The 18,901-nt window shown below is 39.7% G+C and overlaps 1 protein-coding gene across 2 annotated transcripts; it reads right to left on the bottom strand.

The window, feature by feature from the left end:
• Positions 1-5,210: 5,210 nt before the first annotated feature.
• On the bottom strand, positions 5,211-17,159 carry LOC119218367 (multidrug and toxin extrusion protein 1-like). Of its 2 annotated transcripts, XM_062564531.1 has the most exons (18): positions 17,107-17,159; positions 16,591-16,658; positions 15,297-15,734; positions 13,500-13,601; positions 12,818-12,886; positions 12,485-12,633; positions 12,189-12,231; positions 12,005-12,049; positions 11,826-11,923; positions 11,324-11,421; positions 10,614-10,795; positions 9,980-10,088; positions 9,341-9,416; positions 8,428-8,497; positions 8,200-8,332; positions 8,020-8,114; positions 7,631-7,694; positions 5,211-7,562 (listed from the first exon to the last, which is right to left on the bottom strand). In XM_062564531.1, exons 3-18 carry the CDS (start codon positions 15,486-15,488, stop codon positions 7,342-7,344), a joined length of 1,746 nt encoding a protein of 581 aa, XP_062420515.1. In that variant the 5' UTR covers positions 15,489-15,734; positions 16,591-16,658; positions 17,107-17,159; the 3' UTR covers positions 5,211-7,341. The 2 variants fall into 2 exon arrangements, with proteins under 2 accessions (XP_062420515.1, XP_037328646.2); XM_037472749.2 differs by lacking the exons at positions 16,591-16,658; positions 17,107-17,159 and having other exon boundaries at positions 15,297-15,786.
• Positions 17,160-18,901: the final 1,742 nt, after the last annotated feature.

Raw genomic sequence — 18,901 nt, 5'->3', positions numbered from 1 at the left:
AAATACATTAGTAACAATTACGATATTATACTGTGATTCATTTTACAGTGAGTTACTTGTCACTAGCTGCCAGTTGATAACTGTGATTCTTTTCACAGTAGTATATTGTGATTCATTTTACAGTGAGTTACTTGTCACTAGCTGCCAGTTGATAACTGTGATTCTTTTCACAGTAGTATATTGTGATTCATTTTACAGTTAGTTACTTGTCACTAGCTGCCAGTTGATAACTGTGATTCTTTTCACAGTAGTATATTGTGATTCATTTTACAGTGAGTTACTTGTCACTAGCTGCCAGTTGATAACTGTGATTCTTTTCACAGTAGTATATTGTGATTCATTTTACAGTTAGTTACTTGTCACTAGCTGCCAGTTGATAACTGTGATTCTTTTCACAGTAGTATATTGTGATTCATTTTACAGTGAGTTACTTGTCACTAGCTGCCAGTTGATAACTGTGATTCTTTTCACAGTAGTATATTGTGATTCATTTTACAGTTAGTTACTTGTCACTAGCTGCCAGTTAATAACTGTGAATTTCACAGTTCGTTCGTTACAGTGTAGGACAAATAATATCTCCGAAAAAAAAACTCATTGACATGTAGGAATCCACCAGGCAGGTAATCCAGATATGCGTGACCATCCAAGACCTGTTCTTTCTTGCTTTTGATATGAGAAAATATTTCTTGTAGTTATATAACTAAAATGAAAATGTTTCCCTTTTATGGCCAGACATGCTGGTACATATATATATATATATATATGTTGCTTCTAGAAAAGAAAAGCAGCTCATACTAAGCTGAACCTGCTGTGGTGGAATTATTTTTTCTTTTTAACTTCCCTTTGAGGAATTCCTGTAATGTGAAAACTCTAAAATGTCTCACAGCATTTATTAAAAAGACATTTAGAAGAATCCAGGTGAACGGACAGAGGTTTTCCCCCAAGGATACGTGCACATTCACATTATGTTGTATTCCGCCCAGGCCTTGGTATTGTGTAAGAGGGTGTAGAGGATCAGGAGGGAAATGCAGCATTCAACATAAAATGCTTTTTTTCTTGTTCGGGTTTAAGCAATTCAAGTTGTATTAAAAAGTACAATACACCTGCAATGCCAAATGTGGCACCATTTAAATGATTCAAGACAAACACTGAGCTTCACGGCAAGGTGGGATACAGATTTTCAATAACACATTTTAGCAGCTGCAGCTGGTCACCAGTTCAAATCAGGAAAACACACATGGATTTGGAAGTGAGGCAGAATGCTGGCAACAGGAAGCCAGTAACAGAGCCAGGGCTCAGTTGGAGAATGAAGACAGTGGAGCGAATAGAGGGAGGGGGGTGGCATATGATAAAAATGCAGAGGGCTGAGGCTTGGTAAACAAACCCAGACAATTGGGAAACAGGAGCATGTTTAAACCAGTTTTTAAAAAACTGGTTTATACACCCTGGCAAGTTCAGGATAAGATTCAGAAAAGATTGAGAAGAGCATGAGGGACAGGAAGAGTGGGAGGAATAGGATCTATTTCCAACTGGAAGGAACATTGGGTCAGCCAGAGCTGGACTCTCCTGACCGTTTGTATTAAAAATACTTTGATACAATTATACACACCTTCTCTGTTTCATCTTTGTGCTGGTGTTTGATTTATTTTGGAATTGAATGACACACATGTGTATCCTTATACTTATGTGCAACTTAGGTTTCATAATGATTCACACAACAATACTTTTTCCTTACATTGTAATCATGCTGGGTGTTTGTGTTGTTCAATTGCGCCTTTAGGTTCCACTGATTGAACTGAAGAACGCACATGATTGTGAGGTGCAAGGGAAACTGATGTTAAGAGGTTAACTTCCCCACAATGCACCCTGTCCGGATTCCCTAAGCTCTGTCGCCCTGTTTTGTTTCTACGTCTCCAACAGAACGGGAAGTCCTCTTCACCTCTTGTCCAATGAATAGCTTTGTTTGGAAATGAGCCCATTAGACTGGCGCGGCCCAAGGAGAGACTGAATCTGCGACTTGGCTCTGCCATTAAACCCACTGGGTCAAAAGTTGTCATTGTATACCTTGTTGTGTACCTCAAATGATTAACAGTTGTTTTTAGGGAGCATTAAATACAGAGGCAATCCGGCACTTTCTGTAAAAACTTATTTGTTTTTTCGAAACCTCGTAGACTCGCCGAAGCGCTCAATGCAGGCCCATGCATTTACTAGTTATAAAACCGATTGACAGACTTAAGGGGAGGGCTGGTGTCTTCAATAGCTAGATTAAGAAAATGATCCCAGAGAAAAACCCAGTCCAGTGTTACCATTTTTCTCTTTTCCAATGAAAGTAGCCTGCAGCACAATCTCAATTCCAACAACAATATCAAAAAAAGTCTTTGAAGAAGATTACCAATCCTGGCTTTATACAAGCAGCCTTTTGAGGCCTATACACTTCCTGTTCTAAAATAGACTCGCCCACTTTATTCAGATGCCTTACTATGCCCTATGCAACCCCATCTGTCTGTTTGAAAAGCACACGACAAGAGGTCATATCGTCGTTCAATCAACTACTGTCTCTTACTGGCCCGGTTCCAGAAAAACAGTATTGAAAATAAAAAGGAATATTTTGTGAAATGTATTAAATTAACAATATTTTGCTTAGTTGGCAAGCTCGTTTTGTAACAGGCACCAGGAGTTTAATGTGTCGTTTGAGGCTGTACACCACAATAAATAATTCATGAACATTTAAAATTCCTATGATTACTGTGGGTTTATTTTCCTTGATAAATATGGGGCCGTGGATCAAGGATAGGGGCATAGAGATGGAAGAGGACATGAGGAAAAAGAAAAAGACAGTGCACCGGGAGGGAAGCAGGAAATGAGAGGCCATAGCAAATTGAGGAGGATGAGACGATCAAAACACAAAGGGACTAGATGACCAAAAGTGGCCTTGGTTGTGCTACACTTCAAACTGGAAATATTTTGTTGATTATTTTGTTTTATTATTTTGTATGCTCAGATTCTGAAATACCCCCATTTGAAGCTTCTATTGCTACCCTCATACAAATAAGATGTATATATATTTTTTCTTTGGCAGTGTTAGATTGCCTGAGCTGCCACACGGCAATTGCATCGATTAGTGACCTCAATCACCTTCACCGACCAATCTCCTGCCTTTCTACCAGTCCTTCTTTCTCAAACCCTTGTGCTCCTTATATACGGCGGCCTCTAATCAGCCACTTATTGACTCTCAATCTGTCACTGCAGTCTAGGTAACCCAGGTGCGCTGTTACAGGTAAAAAGTCATTCAAAGTGAAGTCTGTGAATGACCTGAAATAAGAGATGGTGGTCCCGGACGGACGTCCTTCTGCTCAATCTGTATATTCACAGCGCTTTTAAGAGGACAAATCTGTGCAGATTTACCCATATTAAAATGACCAATATTGACACAACAGAGGAGGGGGGGAGGGGGGAGTGTGTTCCTAATATGGCAATGGAAAGAGCAGCAGCATAGCAGGTTAACTGCGCTGTGCACGATGAGGAGGCAGACAGCTCCCTCTGATGGAAGCTCTGAAACGGAAGAAAAAGAGCGCAGGGAGATGCGCGATGAGGAGAGAATAGGAGGAGGATGAGGAGAAGATAGTGAAACATGCTAAAACACGATTGCATTTTTTTTGCTGCTTTGACCAGTAAAAATAATGTTTATTTGTCCAAATTAAAAATCTACTTCTCACAAGCTTTAAAGGTTAAAATGATCTAATATTGGACATCCCACCTTGCTGCTTTAGGCCCGGGCTGTTGGTGATGAAAGAGCACGAAGAAGAGTCAGACAGATTTTTGGAAGGCCATCCTAAATTCTCGTGACTAGTAGTATTGCTGATGCTTGATTGACCTGCATTCACTTTTGCCAGTGAGCTTTTCATAACCCTCACCTCGAAACCTGTCCATTCATTTCTATTACTTGATACTGTAGCTTGTTTAAGCCCAGCTGCCCGTGTGTGCCTCCTACAGTGCAACATTCAACGCTAACTTGGTTTTACATGTTTTCAGTCTTCAACAAAGGAATTTCACACACAAAACACAGTTGTATCAGGAATTATATTTTTTATTTCAACATGGCAATGATAATACTAATATAATCAAAAACACTCAATTGCTTACATACATTCTTTGGCATTGATCTTCACTGATTGATTTTTGTCTTTGGCATTAAAACATTGACTTGTTTGACAAAGGCATTCAAATAAGCAGTGGTGGTTGTATTAGTGAGATAAACACATTTCACTTTCTTAACTTGACATGCTACACTGTGATACATAATACTGCCCCTTAACAAGCAAACTGATATTGCTTGTTATTTTCATCCAAACATGATGCATGCTGTAATAAATTCTTACAAAGTTGCACTAAAAGGAGCAGTGTGTAGGATTAAGGGAGATAAATTGGCAGAGAGGTCATACGTTATTCACAACTATGCTTCTCTTTACGAATATGTATACTGTGCAGTCATCATAAATGTGTATACATGTCTATCTCTGCAGGTCAAGGGGTAGTTGTTACTTACTTCTGTAGTAGGCCTCTCTTGTTGTGTCTTTATAAGTGTGCATTCTAGAAACTTGGCTTTTCTGTTTTCTGAAATGAACACTTCTTTGATCAAGATTTTATTCCAATGTGATATTTAAATACTTGATACCCCATGAACACATGTTTCTAATTTAGTCCCTTTAAAGGCCTGAAAAATCACTTCTATTAAAACATTGGCAACTTATTTAATTCTATATCCATTGTATATTCTTTCAGATATTTAGATAATCGAACTGAGAAAACAAAACAAATCGGCCAAACAGCCTCGACACTGGAACATTCTTCTTCTTGTGCAAAAGTAGCAAGTGAGCAAGATGCACTACAGCATGCACTCTAAACACAATGAAGCTCTATGGATTTCAGAGCAAACGTACAAGAACTTTATACACTGTGCAAGGTGGAAGAAGTACATGCGAAGTAAAAATGTTTCCTTCTGATAATAGTATATGCACCGAACTAAAAGTGAGAACGTCAGAGGGTGCAAGTCAGTGGTGGTTTAAATAGCACAGCTGTTTGATCAGAGTGCTAAAGTGCAATGCAGGTCGAGTTGACCCGGCACCAAGGGAGAGTTTAACACGTGCCATCATCTGGACAGGTCACTAGAGGTGAACTGGTGCGGCGAGCTTGTTAAGAGCTAAGAGGAACTTAGTGACGTGTGGACAGAAAAACTGCAGCAATGGAACCACAAACTTTGTTGTAGCCAATTGTCAGTCAGGGGCATATTGACATATTACTCAAAATGGTTTCAAATGCATGTAATTAATCCGCAAGGATAAATTAATAGCTGTTCTACCAAATCGTACGCCATGATATGTAGCAGCGAGCAGCTAGGGAATGCTAACATCAACCCGATGATGTTGCTGGTGTTGATTTTGGGGCGATGCCATTTGTTGCATTTGGTTGTTTGTTATGTGGCTTTCATGGTTTGTCATATACCAATATGATAGGAAACTATCACACAGAAGAACAGAAAACACATTGAACCTCTAAGGCCACGCCACCCCGCAGAGGTTGTGCCCTACCATTCCCGTTACTTAGGTTATTGCACATCTGATTTGACCACACTGATTTCTGTGTGCCAGCCTTGCACACTTTGCAGATTGGGAAACTTGTGTTGCTGCTCTGTGTGACTGAAGTCAGTGAGTTTGACTCAGCAGCTGGTCAGACATGTCCCTCCATTCCCTTCCTGGGTCTTGTGCCGAGGGCGCACATTATACAACTCACATTGTGCCAAAGACAGAGAAACAGAGACAGCAGTTGCATTCTCTGTCCAATAAATGTCCATCACACAGAACTACTCCATCTTTTTGTTCCTCTCTTCCATTCGTTACTTCCTCAAATATTTTAATTTAGTCCAACTAGCTGTGAAATGTAGTGAATCAGCCTGCGTGAGGCATTCTGACATTTTTTTCCTGTAATAGTTAACGCAATTTCGTCTGGGTTCTGACGCAAGTACTCCATGTACCAGTTTGTCCTCAGCAGAATCCAGGCTTAGCTCCCCCTGCCTGCTGTGACGCGTGTGCGTGGGTTGGTCCCTCTCAAGGCTCCGCCCCTCCCACCGCCCCCTGTGGTTGCTCCATGCAGACTCTTCTTCCAAAAGTGGTCGCATTGATGGCACGAAAGTGGACGTTCAGTGGACGTTCTCTGGAATTCTGTGAAGTGGCTCTCTGGACTCTTCACTTGAGTCTAAGTTTCTCTGCTGTAATGGCTCTGCGTCTGGTGATGAAATCCTCCAGGTTTACAGTTTGTGGTTTGTAGTGGTCATGGTGCCTTTAGAGTCGTTCGTCGTCTTCACCCGGGGAATGTTGAGTGTTGGCTGTAATATGGAACACTGTGTTCCTCGTACAAAAGAAAAAATAGGTTTCGCAGTGTTTTAGGAAGAACTTATACAATGTTTTATCTTAGGCAATAATGTCTCGTCTCCTACTCGCAAGTGTTATTAATAAATGTTCGCTTTAAAGATTTTTCTAACAAGTATAATTTCAGCTTTGGGAGGATTTGACCCTTCTTGTTGTTGTTCTGTTCCATCATTTCTTGATCTCTTTCTTTCTCTTACTTCTGTTTTCTCTTTCCATATACTATATCATTTTTTAAATTCTTCCAATGGTTTAGTAGTAGAATCTGTACACTTTTACGAAGCTACGTTCTTATGGTGCAGCGACGGGTGTCATTGGCAGAGGTCTTCCATTGCCAAACTATAAAAATACAAAACTAAAAAATGACCTTATGAACCCTAATACTGTTGCATGGGGCTATTTAATGCCCTTCTTTTGTGAGGGGCTGCTACACCTTATGTGCGTGAAGGGGGGAAACTGAAGTGCTGTCAAACCTCAAAACGATCAAAACCGCTTCAATAGGAACTTTTCATCGGGCAATATTAATCAAACCGTTCAAAGTCAACATTTCCTTTGTGCAATAGTCAAGATTCAGCGGCTCATTTATATTAAGCTATTTATCAGTTTAATAATCTTTACTAGTGCTTGTTAAAGAGGATGTGAATTCTGGGGCTTTCTGGATTGCCAGTTGTTCCGCTCAGTTTGCCTCGTCTGATTCTCTGCAACAGAGCGGCTGTCCAGTCCCAAACGAGAGGGTTGTTGGCTAAAAGAGTCCAAAGCAGCAGGCTCCGGGGGGGTTGGTCATCCGTGCGATTAATAGTAACCCACTCACTACTAACGTAATTCATTGTCGACTAGAAAGTGCGGTTCCACGGCCCGAAGACGCCACAGATCCTGACAGCACATCGGTGTGGCTGCCAGCTGTATTCCAGCTGAGGACTCATTTCAGCAGCCTGGTGAGGAGGTTGCTTGCAAAGATTCCAGCGAGCAGGATGAGGACCATGATCAGCAAAGTCAGCCCACGGCGTAGGACCAGCTGGGTTTTGGATAGGATATCGCCCACTGTGGTGGTGTTGGGTACATTCTGGCCAGGAGAAGGCAACTCCTCATTTGTGTTGTCCTCCTCAGCGCTGGAAGGAGTAGCCTGGTTCTGATATGTGTCTAGAGGATTAAGGGAGAATGTTTAGTATTCACAAAATACTGTCACACAATGAGGTTTAAGTGCCTACCTGCATTTCCCCCCACGACGATCTCTTTTTCTACTTTGATCTGGACTCCAGCTCTCACAAGAGCCTAATCAGAGACATTCAAGACAATTAGTAGAGGGACAGATTACCCATGAATCAAAAATACATACCTATTTGTCGTAATATTTAGTGAGAAAGAAATCAGCTGGTCACATGTCTTCCTTTTGTCTAATTTAATAGCCCTATATGGCAATCCACAAATACATTTGAGAAGCTTAACAGCCATGTCTCATGACCTGGTTGCTAAAGATGATCCAATAATCATAGCAATACATAAAGGAGAACAAATATGCATTTTTTGATTTTGAAAAGATTTCAAACTTCAAACTCATCTAAAAAGTCAGATGTATTTGGTCAAAGAAGGAACGCACCTCTTCACTGGCCTTCTTCCAATCAAGTTTGGACACAAATGCGACGAAGAAAATCGACTGCATGAACACACAAATTGTGAGCCCTATCCAAAGTCCTATTACAGAGGTGAGAGCAGCGTTTTAATGGCCTTCCACAACACTTCAGAATTTAAGGACAACAAATTACTAGTTTGGTCTTACCTACAATGCCCATGTTTGCTGCAAACATTAGAGACACACCAATAGGGAACCCAATGAAGTAGTATCCCACCAAGTTACAAAGAGCACCGATCAATTGTTTTCCTGCTCCTCTGAGAACAGCGCCAGACACAGCCTGTACATGTACAACAGACATTTGGTCAAGTCGCATTCTATATGGGTCGATATTGGGTCTGAAATTCTTATTGCTGGCCAGAAAAACGTTCTTACTGCAACAGCATCAGCAAGATGCGTGAAGACGAACACAACCATGACATCAGAAACCCTCTGTAAAATGTCCCTAAAAAAAAGAAAAGAGATTCTTGATGGACACTAAATGTTTTGGCAAGAAGATGGACATGACAACAGTCCTAAGTGATTTAGTCTACTCAGTTTTTGCATTTAAACAAACCCATTTCAGTCCTCTTAAAGAATCAACAGAAAAAGGGCCATGGTTGGATTTGCGCTCACATCGTCAGTTCATTTGAAAGAGGACTCAGTGCGGTTTGTCCGCAGCTCTTTCAACGCTTTCCGCTTGAAATACATTTGTAAGGTAGGTACCGGCGCTTACACAAAGAATACTGTGCAGTTAGTTGTAAAGAGGGAATGTGTCTTTTAGGTCAGCAGATTCTCTGCTTTTCTCCCCACATCCACTATATTCAGAGTATTATGATCGCTTTTGAAAAGCTGTGTTATATCCACATATATATATATGTATATATATTTACATATATATATATTCAGGTTGATTGCCAAAACATAATATTACAAGATTGAGACTGAAAACATTGTAACGTTATACCTTTTACTTTTTGAGTGTTCACAATGATACGGATTCATCACTTTGTGTGTAAATACCCACAGAGTAATTGTGTATTCAAACACCTCCAGCAAAGATATATATTTTTTGGACCACAGATATGTATGGCAGACACTTTGAGAATCAACGTCTTAATTTTAATGTTTAATATGGCTGCAATGATAACTCGAGTCTAGTGTTTGTGAGCACGGAGGTGATGTTCTTAGTTATTGTAAGATAGTCTGGATGGAAATATGAAACTCAGGCTGTACTTAAGAGTAAAATTAATGAACCATTCAGTCCGTACAAGAAAGTAAAGAATAATGGGTCAAAGATTTGACTCACGGTTCTGTTGTGAAGATGTATCCAATGACATTTCTGGCAATGCTGAGGCTGGCTCCAACAACACAGGCGATCACGACTGCATTGGGGATTAAAAAAAATGAAGAGATATATGTATATTGCACAGTTAACGTAAAGTGTGTTTTCTTTTACAATTAACATGATGAAATTACCAGGGGAAGAGAAATTATGGAAGTGGAATGGTTCGTGTGAGGAAATCTGTTTAGTTTATACTTTTAATTCCTCCCTTTGGCCATTGTGTGACTGTTCAGTCCAAACTAAAAGCCCTCATGAAGTTCAGTGCAGACTTCTTGGAGCTGACATACACAGCAGGATTGGCAATAAAAACCAGTAAATGAGCTAGTGGAACATAATGACCCAATAGACCTCTTGATCGCGTCACCAAGTATTCAGTCAACTTGTTTTTACTCTTGTTTTAATATAAATAGCTTTCATATTAATATGTATATATTAACTCCATTATATATTTCAGTTGTATAGCTTAACTGGTAGTGTCAAAAGGGCTTTAGATGTTAATGTGAACAATGTGCAAAATGTATATTGTTCCTAGAAATGGCCACTAAGCTATGCCTACCACTTTATTTAGGCAACATGTACAGCAAATTATGCATTGGCTCTTACGTGCACAAATGATGGGGATTTTGCAAGACAACTTGGCCTGCTCTATGTTTCCTGCACCAAGAGCATTTCCAACACGTACACTGGCAGCAGCAGCCAGTCCTAATGGAAACTATGAAAAGTAAGGTTCAAAAATGTATTAACGCTATTTTTTCTACATGAGATAGTGGAAGTGTGGTTGTACGAGGTAATTAACCACAGTCCGTCAATAACTACAGGAGCAGGATGAAGAAGATTCTATCTATATCTCTCCAAAACGGCCAGACTCCATTCACAAAAACAACATTTTAGCTTACAGAACACAGGACTGGCCGGCCTACCGCTGCCTCCATTGGTTTGTTTGTAAAAGTTATAGTTTTTAAATAATAGTTAGGTAAAGCAGGGAAAATATTCTTGAAATTGCATACAATTCAAGGGAGCTTTTCTTAGGTGGCTTTAATGTTTTGCGGCTGCTTTCACATGAAAAGGTTGCCGCCAACTACTGTATTACATCGACTATGGATAAGTACTTCATACAACCCAACTTCAACAGATGCAAACTATCCATTTAGCTACAATTAAAAAGCAGAAGGTTAGCCTTTACAATTAATACATAATTGATGGTTCGGGCAGAACATTTACAAAACACAGGACTTACCATGTAAGCTACAACCGCCACCTCATAAATTATGGACTGAGCTCCCAGCTCAGCCTCACTAATCAGTCCGGCCAGGAATCCTCCTATTTCAAACATCCACCACTCCAGACAAAGCATGAGCATACTGGGGATGGCCAGCTGGACGAAGGGTCCCCACTCCTGGAGACAGTCCATTGACCAACCTGTGGGTCGCATGTCTTTACATGAAGCTGTGGGGTGTCTTTCAGGTATTGTATCATGATATAATAACTCCTCTAGCAGTCAGTTATGCTAAAATTGCAAAACAGAAAAGAATCGACATACAGTAGGCATGGCAGTGCCGAAAGACTAAATCTATCTGCATAAATTCATTATTTAAAATGTGAATTGCATTTTAGAGGGTTGACTTAAATTGCTATGTCAGAATGACTGTGCAACTGGCAAATTATTGCCAGTCTTATGCAACAGCTTACAAATTATACAACTTGAAAGTGAATCCTAACTTGGACTGGCTGAGTCATCGACAGAACCAGTCTTGCCCCCTACATTACACAGTTATAGAGGGTAACTAATCCTGTTACACATTAATAACTCAAAAGTCGACAACCCATGAAAAAGTTGAAAGAGGCAAGAGGCTTCAATGAGGAATGAGAATAAAAACTACAAGAAAGAATAATATAATGAAAGCAGGCAACACCATGAGAAAAAAAAGAATGCATATTACAACTGACCTCCCCATGTGGCCTTGTGTAGACCCCTGCAGCAGATGTAAGCATACAAGACCACAGCCAGCACATACTGTGAAATAGCATTGGATGCAGCTGATCCACTTAAATAAGAAAGAAACAGAATATTTAGACCGAAAATAAATGAAAATCCTATTCAAAGTAATTAACTTAGCAAAAAAAGCCAAACAGAGAAAGGCAGGACACGCCAACAGAAGACAAGACCACAATACAAGTGGCACAATACTTCTTATTGTATTTATATACGTTTTAATCGTATTTTATTAACCATCCAAGCGTATATACTCTAGCATATTTAATGCAATCTACTTTGATGTGACATGATAATTATTAAAAGCGTATCCATATCAAAACAGTTTCTGCCTGGTTGGCTCTTTTTGCTTAGTGTTCTGAACGTGAATGCCTCAACCAGGATTTTCACGTTTCAAAGGAAAGGATGTTAACGTTGTTGAGCTTTACTACAAAATAATGCAGTTGGAAAACTTACGCAACGCCCAACTCCAGAATGTAGAGGAGGACGTAGTTGATGATTGCGTTGACGATATTTCCAATCACTCCAGTCACGACCTGAGGCCATATAATTCCCTGGAAACCACAACCTCTGGTATTAATATAATACTCAATAACTTAATCAACTTGAACATTAGTGGGTTTGCATTGCTGCACCTGATTTTGAAGATATCTCCCTTGCAGCTGGTACATAAAAGCAGCCTGAAAAAGGAAATAAAAAGAGGCTCTTTGGCATGCTGTTGGCAAATTTGAGCTTAACAATCAATGGAAAACCTCAGTATGTCTGTATTATATGATTATCTTAAAACATTTAAGATAAATTACAATGCACCCAACTCACCGGCAGAGCAGGCATGACGATTGTCACATACAGCTGGGCGAGACTTCATGCAAAAAAGGAACAAACAAATATGTAGTTGTGAGGTTGAAACATAAGACTTTGATCCACTTAACTAAAATATGAGGTTATGAGTCATTGGGAAGCATCCTGGTGGTGCAGTGGTTGGGTCTGGATATAAATAATTGATATTTTTTTAATTACAAGACAAAACATTATCTTCTGAAACTAGAACAGGTTAAAACAGCAGACCGCCCAGCCCTAGTGTGTATCGTTTAGGGGATTGAATAATGGCTTACCTGGCAACCTCTGGGCTCTGTTTGACAGCAAGTAAGAGAGGTTCGGTGTTAATGAGGATAGCCCAGCAGGGGAAACAGGCTAGCAGCAGAATCAGTACACTCCTCTGCAGGATCACACCCACGCGCTTCAAGTTTCCGCTCCCATACGTCTGCACGAAACAGGTAGACGGATACTCAAATAAGCATACGAGTTGTAAAACACCAAATCACAAAGGGTGTGATGGGTGAAAGAAAACTAACATGATACAAAGCGCTTTGTTATGTACTGTATCAGTTGGCTTTGTCTAGGTAAGATAAATTACGTGAAAGAGCAACATCTGGTGAGGACCCTACCTGAGATATGAGGGTATCACAAGTTAACGATAAACCAGTTCCAATGGAAATACCAGCGACATTGACCACCTGCAAAGGCAAAAAAACATTACAACATAACTCATATAGTTACACTTCAAATGATTTAACCCCAAATGCAAATGAGATTTACTGACAATCTTTCAGTTGTTTTTAATAAACATCACAAACAAGGGCCATTTAAACAACTCAACACCACAAATGTTAGAATTAGTCTCTCTAAATTCAAGATTGCATAGTTGAAATGAAGGTAGGTCAAGACAATGGTACAAAAAGTTAAGAGAAGAGATAATTGCTCTGCACAAAGCAGGAGAGGGATATAAAAACATAGCTTTTGCATTGAATGTTCCTAGCGATAACTTTGGTTTTGGAAAAAGTTTGCAACGTTCAACGTTAAAGGAACAACGTTGTGGCAGAAAGACAAAGCTATCAACGGTTCCCACCAGATGTTTGATGAGGCCAAAAATCTATATACTGTATGAACAGTATATCTATATGGTAATATATAGTTAAAATAGTTTTCACAGGTTTTTTTTTTTTAAGTGCACAAATATAAATGCGCAATACACTACTTTTGAATGAATATATTCATATATATACATACAAAGTGATAATTCAGTGGCCAGTAAGGCCGGGATGACAATACCCAGTTAGGACTCCTTACCGCTATGGCTAATGCTACTCCTGCAAGTTCAGTTTTCCCCAAGTGACCACAGAACACAGTGCTGACAAAACTGATCATGAAGACCATCATCTGGGAAATCACCTAAAGTACAAAAACAAACACTTTTATTGTTAATATTAATGGCAGATGCATTCATCCAGCAAGAGAAGTAAACATTAAGCCCCACATGGCACCATGTGTAGTTGTTCTCGCCCAGTGAGCATGAGACGTCATTTCAATGTTGAAATTGGGTTGAAATGAGGTCTGAACTTCAACTGGCTAGAAAGTGGACGAAACATCAACAAGCCAAAAAACATCAATTCGTTCATAAAGTGTTTTGTTGTAACGTAAGGTTGAATGAGAGACGATATTATCATCAAGATTTTTTTGTAATAAATAATAAACTGGTCAGCAAAATTTGGTCTGTGATTTCAACGTATTCAATATTTCACTTGAACGTCATAAATATGTAGGTAAAGACTGTGTGCTGTTAACAAGATGCTTTAGATGCATGGTAATGCGGGCAGTTTGAAACGTCACTGTTAAATACGTAATTGTGTGCAAGTACTTAACCCTCCTGTTATGTTCGTTTCTTAGGTACAGCAATGATGTTCCTGGGTCAATTTGACCCGGTGCATGTTAAATCATCCAAAAGTTGTCAGAAACCAAAAAATCCTATGAAATATAGTTTTTACCTCATCATCAACACCTTAACTAACAATTCAATCAGTTTTTAATGGAATGAAGTTTTTTTACTCCTCCATAAATCATAGTTAATGCTTGCAGAGCTTTGACCGGGTGCAGCATGAGGCAAAGTTTCAATGGAAGCAGAGCGACATGAACGTGGTGATACAGTGTCTTAATGAAGCACACCTGGAACTATAACCAGTATTTGTTTTGTGCTGTTCAATCAACACGTGCAAGGCTGCTCTTCTAGTAAGCAAGTAGCAGGAGTCCCTCCTCACTGTGGATGGTGGCTACGTCTGATGGAGGTTACATCGGATGGTGGCTGTCCCTGCAGTGGTCTTGCCTTACACCTGGCTTAATAATCCACATTATTTGAATCATTTCTGTAGTAGGAGTGAAACGTGCTGCACATCATCAAGTGGTTCCTTCTCTACTCGTCTACTGTTCTCCATCAGGTTTCTCCAAGTTGAAGGGTTTCTTTTTTCCTTTTTCGGTGGAGTTTTTTCTGTGCCGAGAGGATGTTGCATGTTTACAGACTGATGATAATTTGTCATTTTGGGCTAAACAATATAAAATTATTTGAACTGAACAGCACGTTGGTACCAGAGGAATCTTTCATGTCTGCCAACAATCAAGTGATGGAGATGGAGCTGATGGAGCAGATTTCAGGTAAACAGATTTTATCTAAGGAAACGGTTATGTTATATTCCTATTGTTTATTAATAATTAATCCAAATCAATCAAATAATAGATGTGTAAGTCCTTGTGTAAGACTTTAAACATGACAAAGACGTTGAAAAGTGACATTTCTAACGTCTAAATGTCGACGTTAAAAAAAAGTCGAGTCAAAGGTGGAGCATCTTGTAATGGTGATGAATCTGGCTATTTAGTAAGCTACGTGGCATTATATAACGTTAAACAACCCAAAACACGTATTATTATCGTCAACATTGTCTATTAGTTGTTTAGCATACGCCAACTTTGAAACAAATACACAACAAAAACATTATTTTTTACCACTAAAATAAAGTTCGTTAGTGTAGTAACGGGACAGTGTTCCTAATACTGCACAGATATGGTAAAAAACAACTGGTAGCCGAGTCTTCCTACCACAGGTCCCGCCAGCTTGACGAGTTGAACCATCTCTTTCCGGTAGTCGGGGGGTATAAAATCGATCATTTTCTTCAGACAACCGCCCCACGCATCCCCGCAGCCGCGCGCGGGGCGAGCTGCTTCTCCCGCCTTCAAATCCTCCCTCACCCCCTCGAAATATTCAATTGGCGTCCGAGCAGGAGCCTCCATCGGTGCGGTGTGTTCAGGCCGGACTTGGTTTCCCCTCTTTAGGACAGCGGCGGTTAGGTTCGCGGTGGTGGTGACCGGGCTCGGGGTAAAGTTACGCACGTGCTGCGAGAACGTGTCCGAGCCAACCAGCTCGTGCAGCTGTTTTGGGGCGTCACGGCCAATGGGAAGAGCTTATGTTGCATTCAAGGACGCATTACGACGTGCCTTTCCGCCGGGCGTTTGCATTGGGTTGACGTTGGGTTCCTCCTAGGTACAAGTTGGAATAGCACAGTGTAAAACTAGTCGTTACAAGTCGAAAAAAGCATTAGCATTTCAATATATTAAGGAGTAAAATGACTCATAATAATATTAATGTTAACACCTTTTATTTATAGAGTGATTTTTAAAGCACTCAAACACGCTTTACATTTTAAAACATCATTCAGAGAAGAATGGCCCATTTCAGATTAATGTATGGAATTTTTGGATCATACATCACTTCACTGTAGCTGGTAAAGGTGTAGCTAATATTAATTACATTTTTTAATTCTCTACTTGTTAATCTTTGATATAATGTTATATTTAATACATATTTATATTTATTAGTTGATTTATACTTAGTAAATTTTAAGTCATCAAATAAATTGTGAGTAGAAAGTACAGAATTTTAGTTACGCTACGTTATACTACTGTATGACTTATATTGCGCCACTGCATAATGGCATGTAAGTGCAGTAGGCTACACAATGTGCGTGCCATAGCCCTAGTTTGTGTCTTACTTGTGCTATAAGAAATCTATATCCTTTAGCTTACAAGCGGTTGTATCATGTAATACAGAACCCTAACCCCCCCATGACTTTTGGGGGGTAACAAGTATTTTAACCCATATTTGGGGAGCTTTGGGCTCCCTGATACAATATAAACAATAAAATGTATTCCCCCCACGCCCCCCGACTTGATTTTGGTTTGTTGCCTCAGGGCAACAGTATGCTACCGGGGTACTGAAACACCAAGGTTTTTTCTTGTACACATAATATCAGGATATCATTCTAAATGTTACGGCTGGGCGAGCACAGAATGTATTGTGGGGTGTTCTCCACCGGGGTAGGCGTGGATTTTTAACCTCTTCTATATCTTCATCCTCGTCTCGATCAACAGACTCACTGTCACTGTCATCAGACATGCATTCTCCTAAAGGAAATAAGAAAGGACAAATTTGAATGTCATTCGAAATGAACGATTATGAATGAATGACACACATTGTTCTGTAGACTGACGCTTGATCTCCTAACTGTCTGGCAAACCTTTTGCAGTGATCCAATCTTCCTGACTAATTTCTAGCTTAGTGTCCTCACTGTCAGAGGTATTGGCCCTAATTGCTTGATCCTGAACCTTTCGCCCACAAAGGTTCTTGCGTCCATTCCCATTCAATATCAGAATGTTGGTACAGCAAAAACATTGACTATGGTCAATGACCTAACTGCACAGTGTTGCCTTGAGGCAACGAACCAAAAACCCTGTTTTAGTAAAGAAACAATAACAAATTAAGTATTTAAACGATCACAGATACTTCTTTACATACTCATGCACATGTAAACATTGTTTAATGAAGTTATTTCATTTTAAAAAGTTGTCTTACAGATTAGTGGCACTCTGTCCCATGCAGCTTGGCAGCCATAAAAGAATGCTTCACCTCAAGAGAAAAGGTCCAACTCACTTTGGACCCTCATTTGATTGGACACAGACATGTCTGCTGACATTATATACATTGATTTTAATTTAAAAAAATTAAAGGGGCAGTATAAGGAGCAAAAACATACTGCGTTGCCGGAGGGCAACAGTATGCCATAGAGGGCTAAACAATATGGGGTGTTTCATAAAGAGACTATGAGTCTAGCATTTGTAGGAACTACTATCAAATCTTATGATGGTCCCAGACTGCTTTTCAGGGTTATGGACTTCAGGAAACCCATTTGCATTGTTTCTTTTTACAGCATATTCAAGCACATTTTCCAGCGTACTGGGTCATTCATGTCACTCTTAAAGGCAAAGGCCAACTGACAGAGATGAATATGTTAGAAAGTGGCAATTATAATACATGACCAGTTTAGGGTCTCGCCAAGAGAAGCTTCAGTGTCGGTCTCGCATCTTGCACACTGCGGTTAATTTTTAACAGAGAAAAAACCCTTTTGAACACTGAGCCTACATGTTGGTTCAATCATAGATAGGTCATCTGTATATATGTCAAAGTCTGAATTTACCTCTAATAGGCTGTATGCTGATAATGTATTGGCAAGTTTTTATGAGTGATGAGTTTACCTTTTTCTCAGGTTAATACTACCTAAGTGTAAACTGAGATTGTCTGGGTCTAAATGATACTATACTATATGATAGTATTAAAGAATGATTTGTGTTAAAGTATAATAATAACTGTTAATAATGGTGTGTTTGTTAGACGGAAATAATTTAATCAAAAGACCTTGTATCATGAACATGTAACACACAAGGTTATCAGTGAGCAGCAGAGGAATCGACTTGAGCCCCGATTAGGCTAACAAGTCAACAAGTGATCGAGACAAGTTCTCCTCATTCTGTAGCAATGCATTCACACACTCAATCTTCTCCTCCACTCTGCTCCTACGGAGACGAAAACAAGTTGGGAGTGACCTGGCGACCTCTGGGCTCCGTTTGACATCCAGTAGGAGGGGTCCAGTGTTGATGAGAAAAGCCCAGCGAAGGAAACAGAATCCTCCTCTGATGGATCACACCGCACGCACTTCAAGTTACCGCTCCCATAAGTCGGCACGAAACAGCACAGATCACGCTACTAAGCAAAGGTACGAACAGGCCAGGAAAACAAACATGATACCAAAGCTCACTGTTGAGCAGCTTTTTTCACAGAAACACAGAATCAAGGCTTTTACTGGAGGCCACCACATTCACACTGAAATACAGTTGGCACCGCGATACTGCAATTTAAAAGAAATTATAAAACAATAATACAAATTCCAAGATAAGTTTCTACTGTGGAAGACTAACATGAAGTAGGCTGTGATGTCAGTATGAACACACAGAGTGCTGGGAAGCATCTCTCAAGGATCTCGATGATTATACTGATACCAAGAACTGGAAAATGGCCGGGATAATAAAAACATAAAACTCAGAAATCAGCCCTTTTGTATTTGATCACTTTCGAAAATATTAATCCATGTCAGTGAGTCCTAGAAAATAATTTCATTAACTACAATGCACCTCCCCACCCAAAGACACAGATATGTTTGTTAAAAGTAAGCATGCTAGTATTTTCTCTAATTATCAGAGCTTAAAGTTTAAAAGAAATTTAGGAAATTATTTTGTCCTTTAAATTTAAAATTGAAATGTATTAAAATGCCAAGACGCCAACCACAATTGTTGTGTTCCTCTTACGAATGTCG

Source organism: Pungitius pungitius, chromosome 9 (genome assembly GCF_949316345.1).
Source record: "Pungitius pungitius chromosome 9, fPunPun2.1, whole genome shotgun sequence".
NCBI lineage: Eukaryota > Metazoa > Chordata > Actinopteri > Perciformes > Gasterosteidae > Pungitius > Pungitius pungitius.
Note: the sequence above shows the minus strand (reverse complement) of the source record. Positions and strands in the feature narration are given on the sequence as shown.

Excerpts from the sequence above, each read along its gene's own strand:
- LOC119218367 (XM_062564531.1), bottom strand. The coding sequence starts at position 15,488 with ATGGAGGCTCCTGCTCGGACGCCAATTGAATATTTCGAGGGGGTGAGG. Across the intron at positions 9,417-9,979 it reads AATCCCCATCATTTGTGCAC|TCGTGATCGCCTGTGTTGTT; the intron begins GTAAGAGCCAAT and ends TCCCCAATGCAG. Across the intron at positions 8,498-9,340 it reads TACATCTTCACAACAGAACC|GGACATTTTACAGAGGGTTT; the intron begins GTGAGTCAAATC and ends TCTTTTTTTTAG.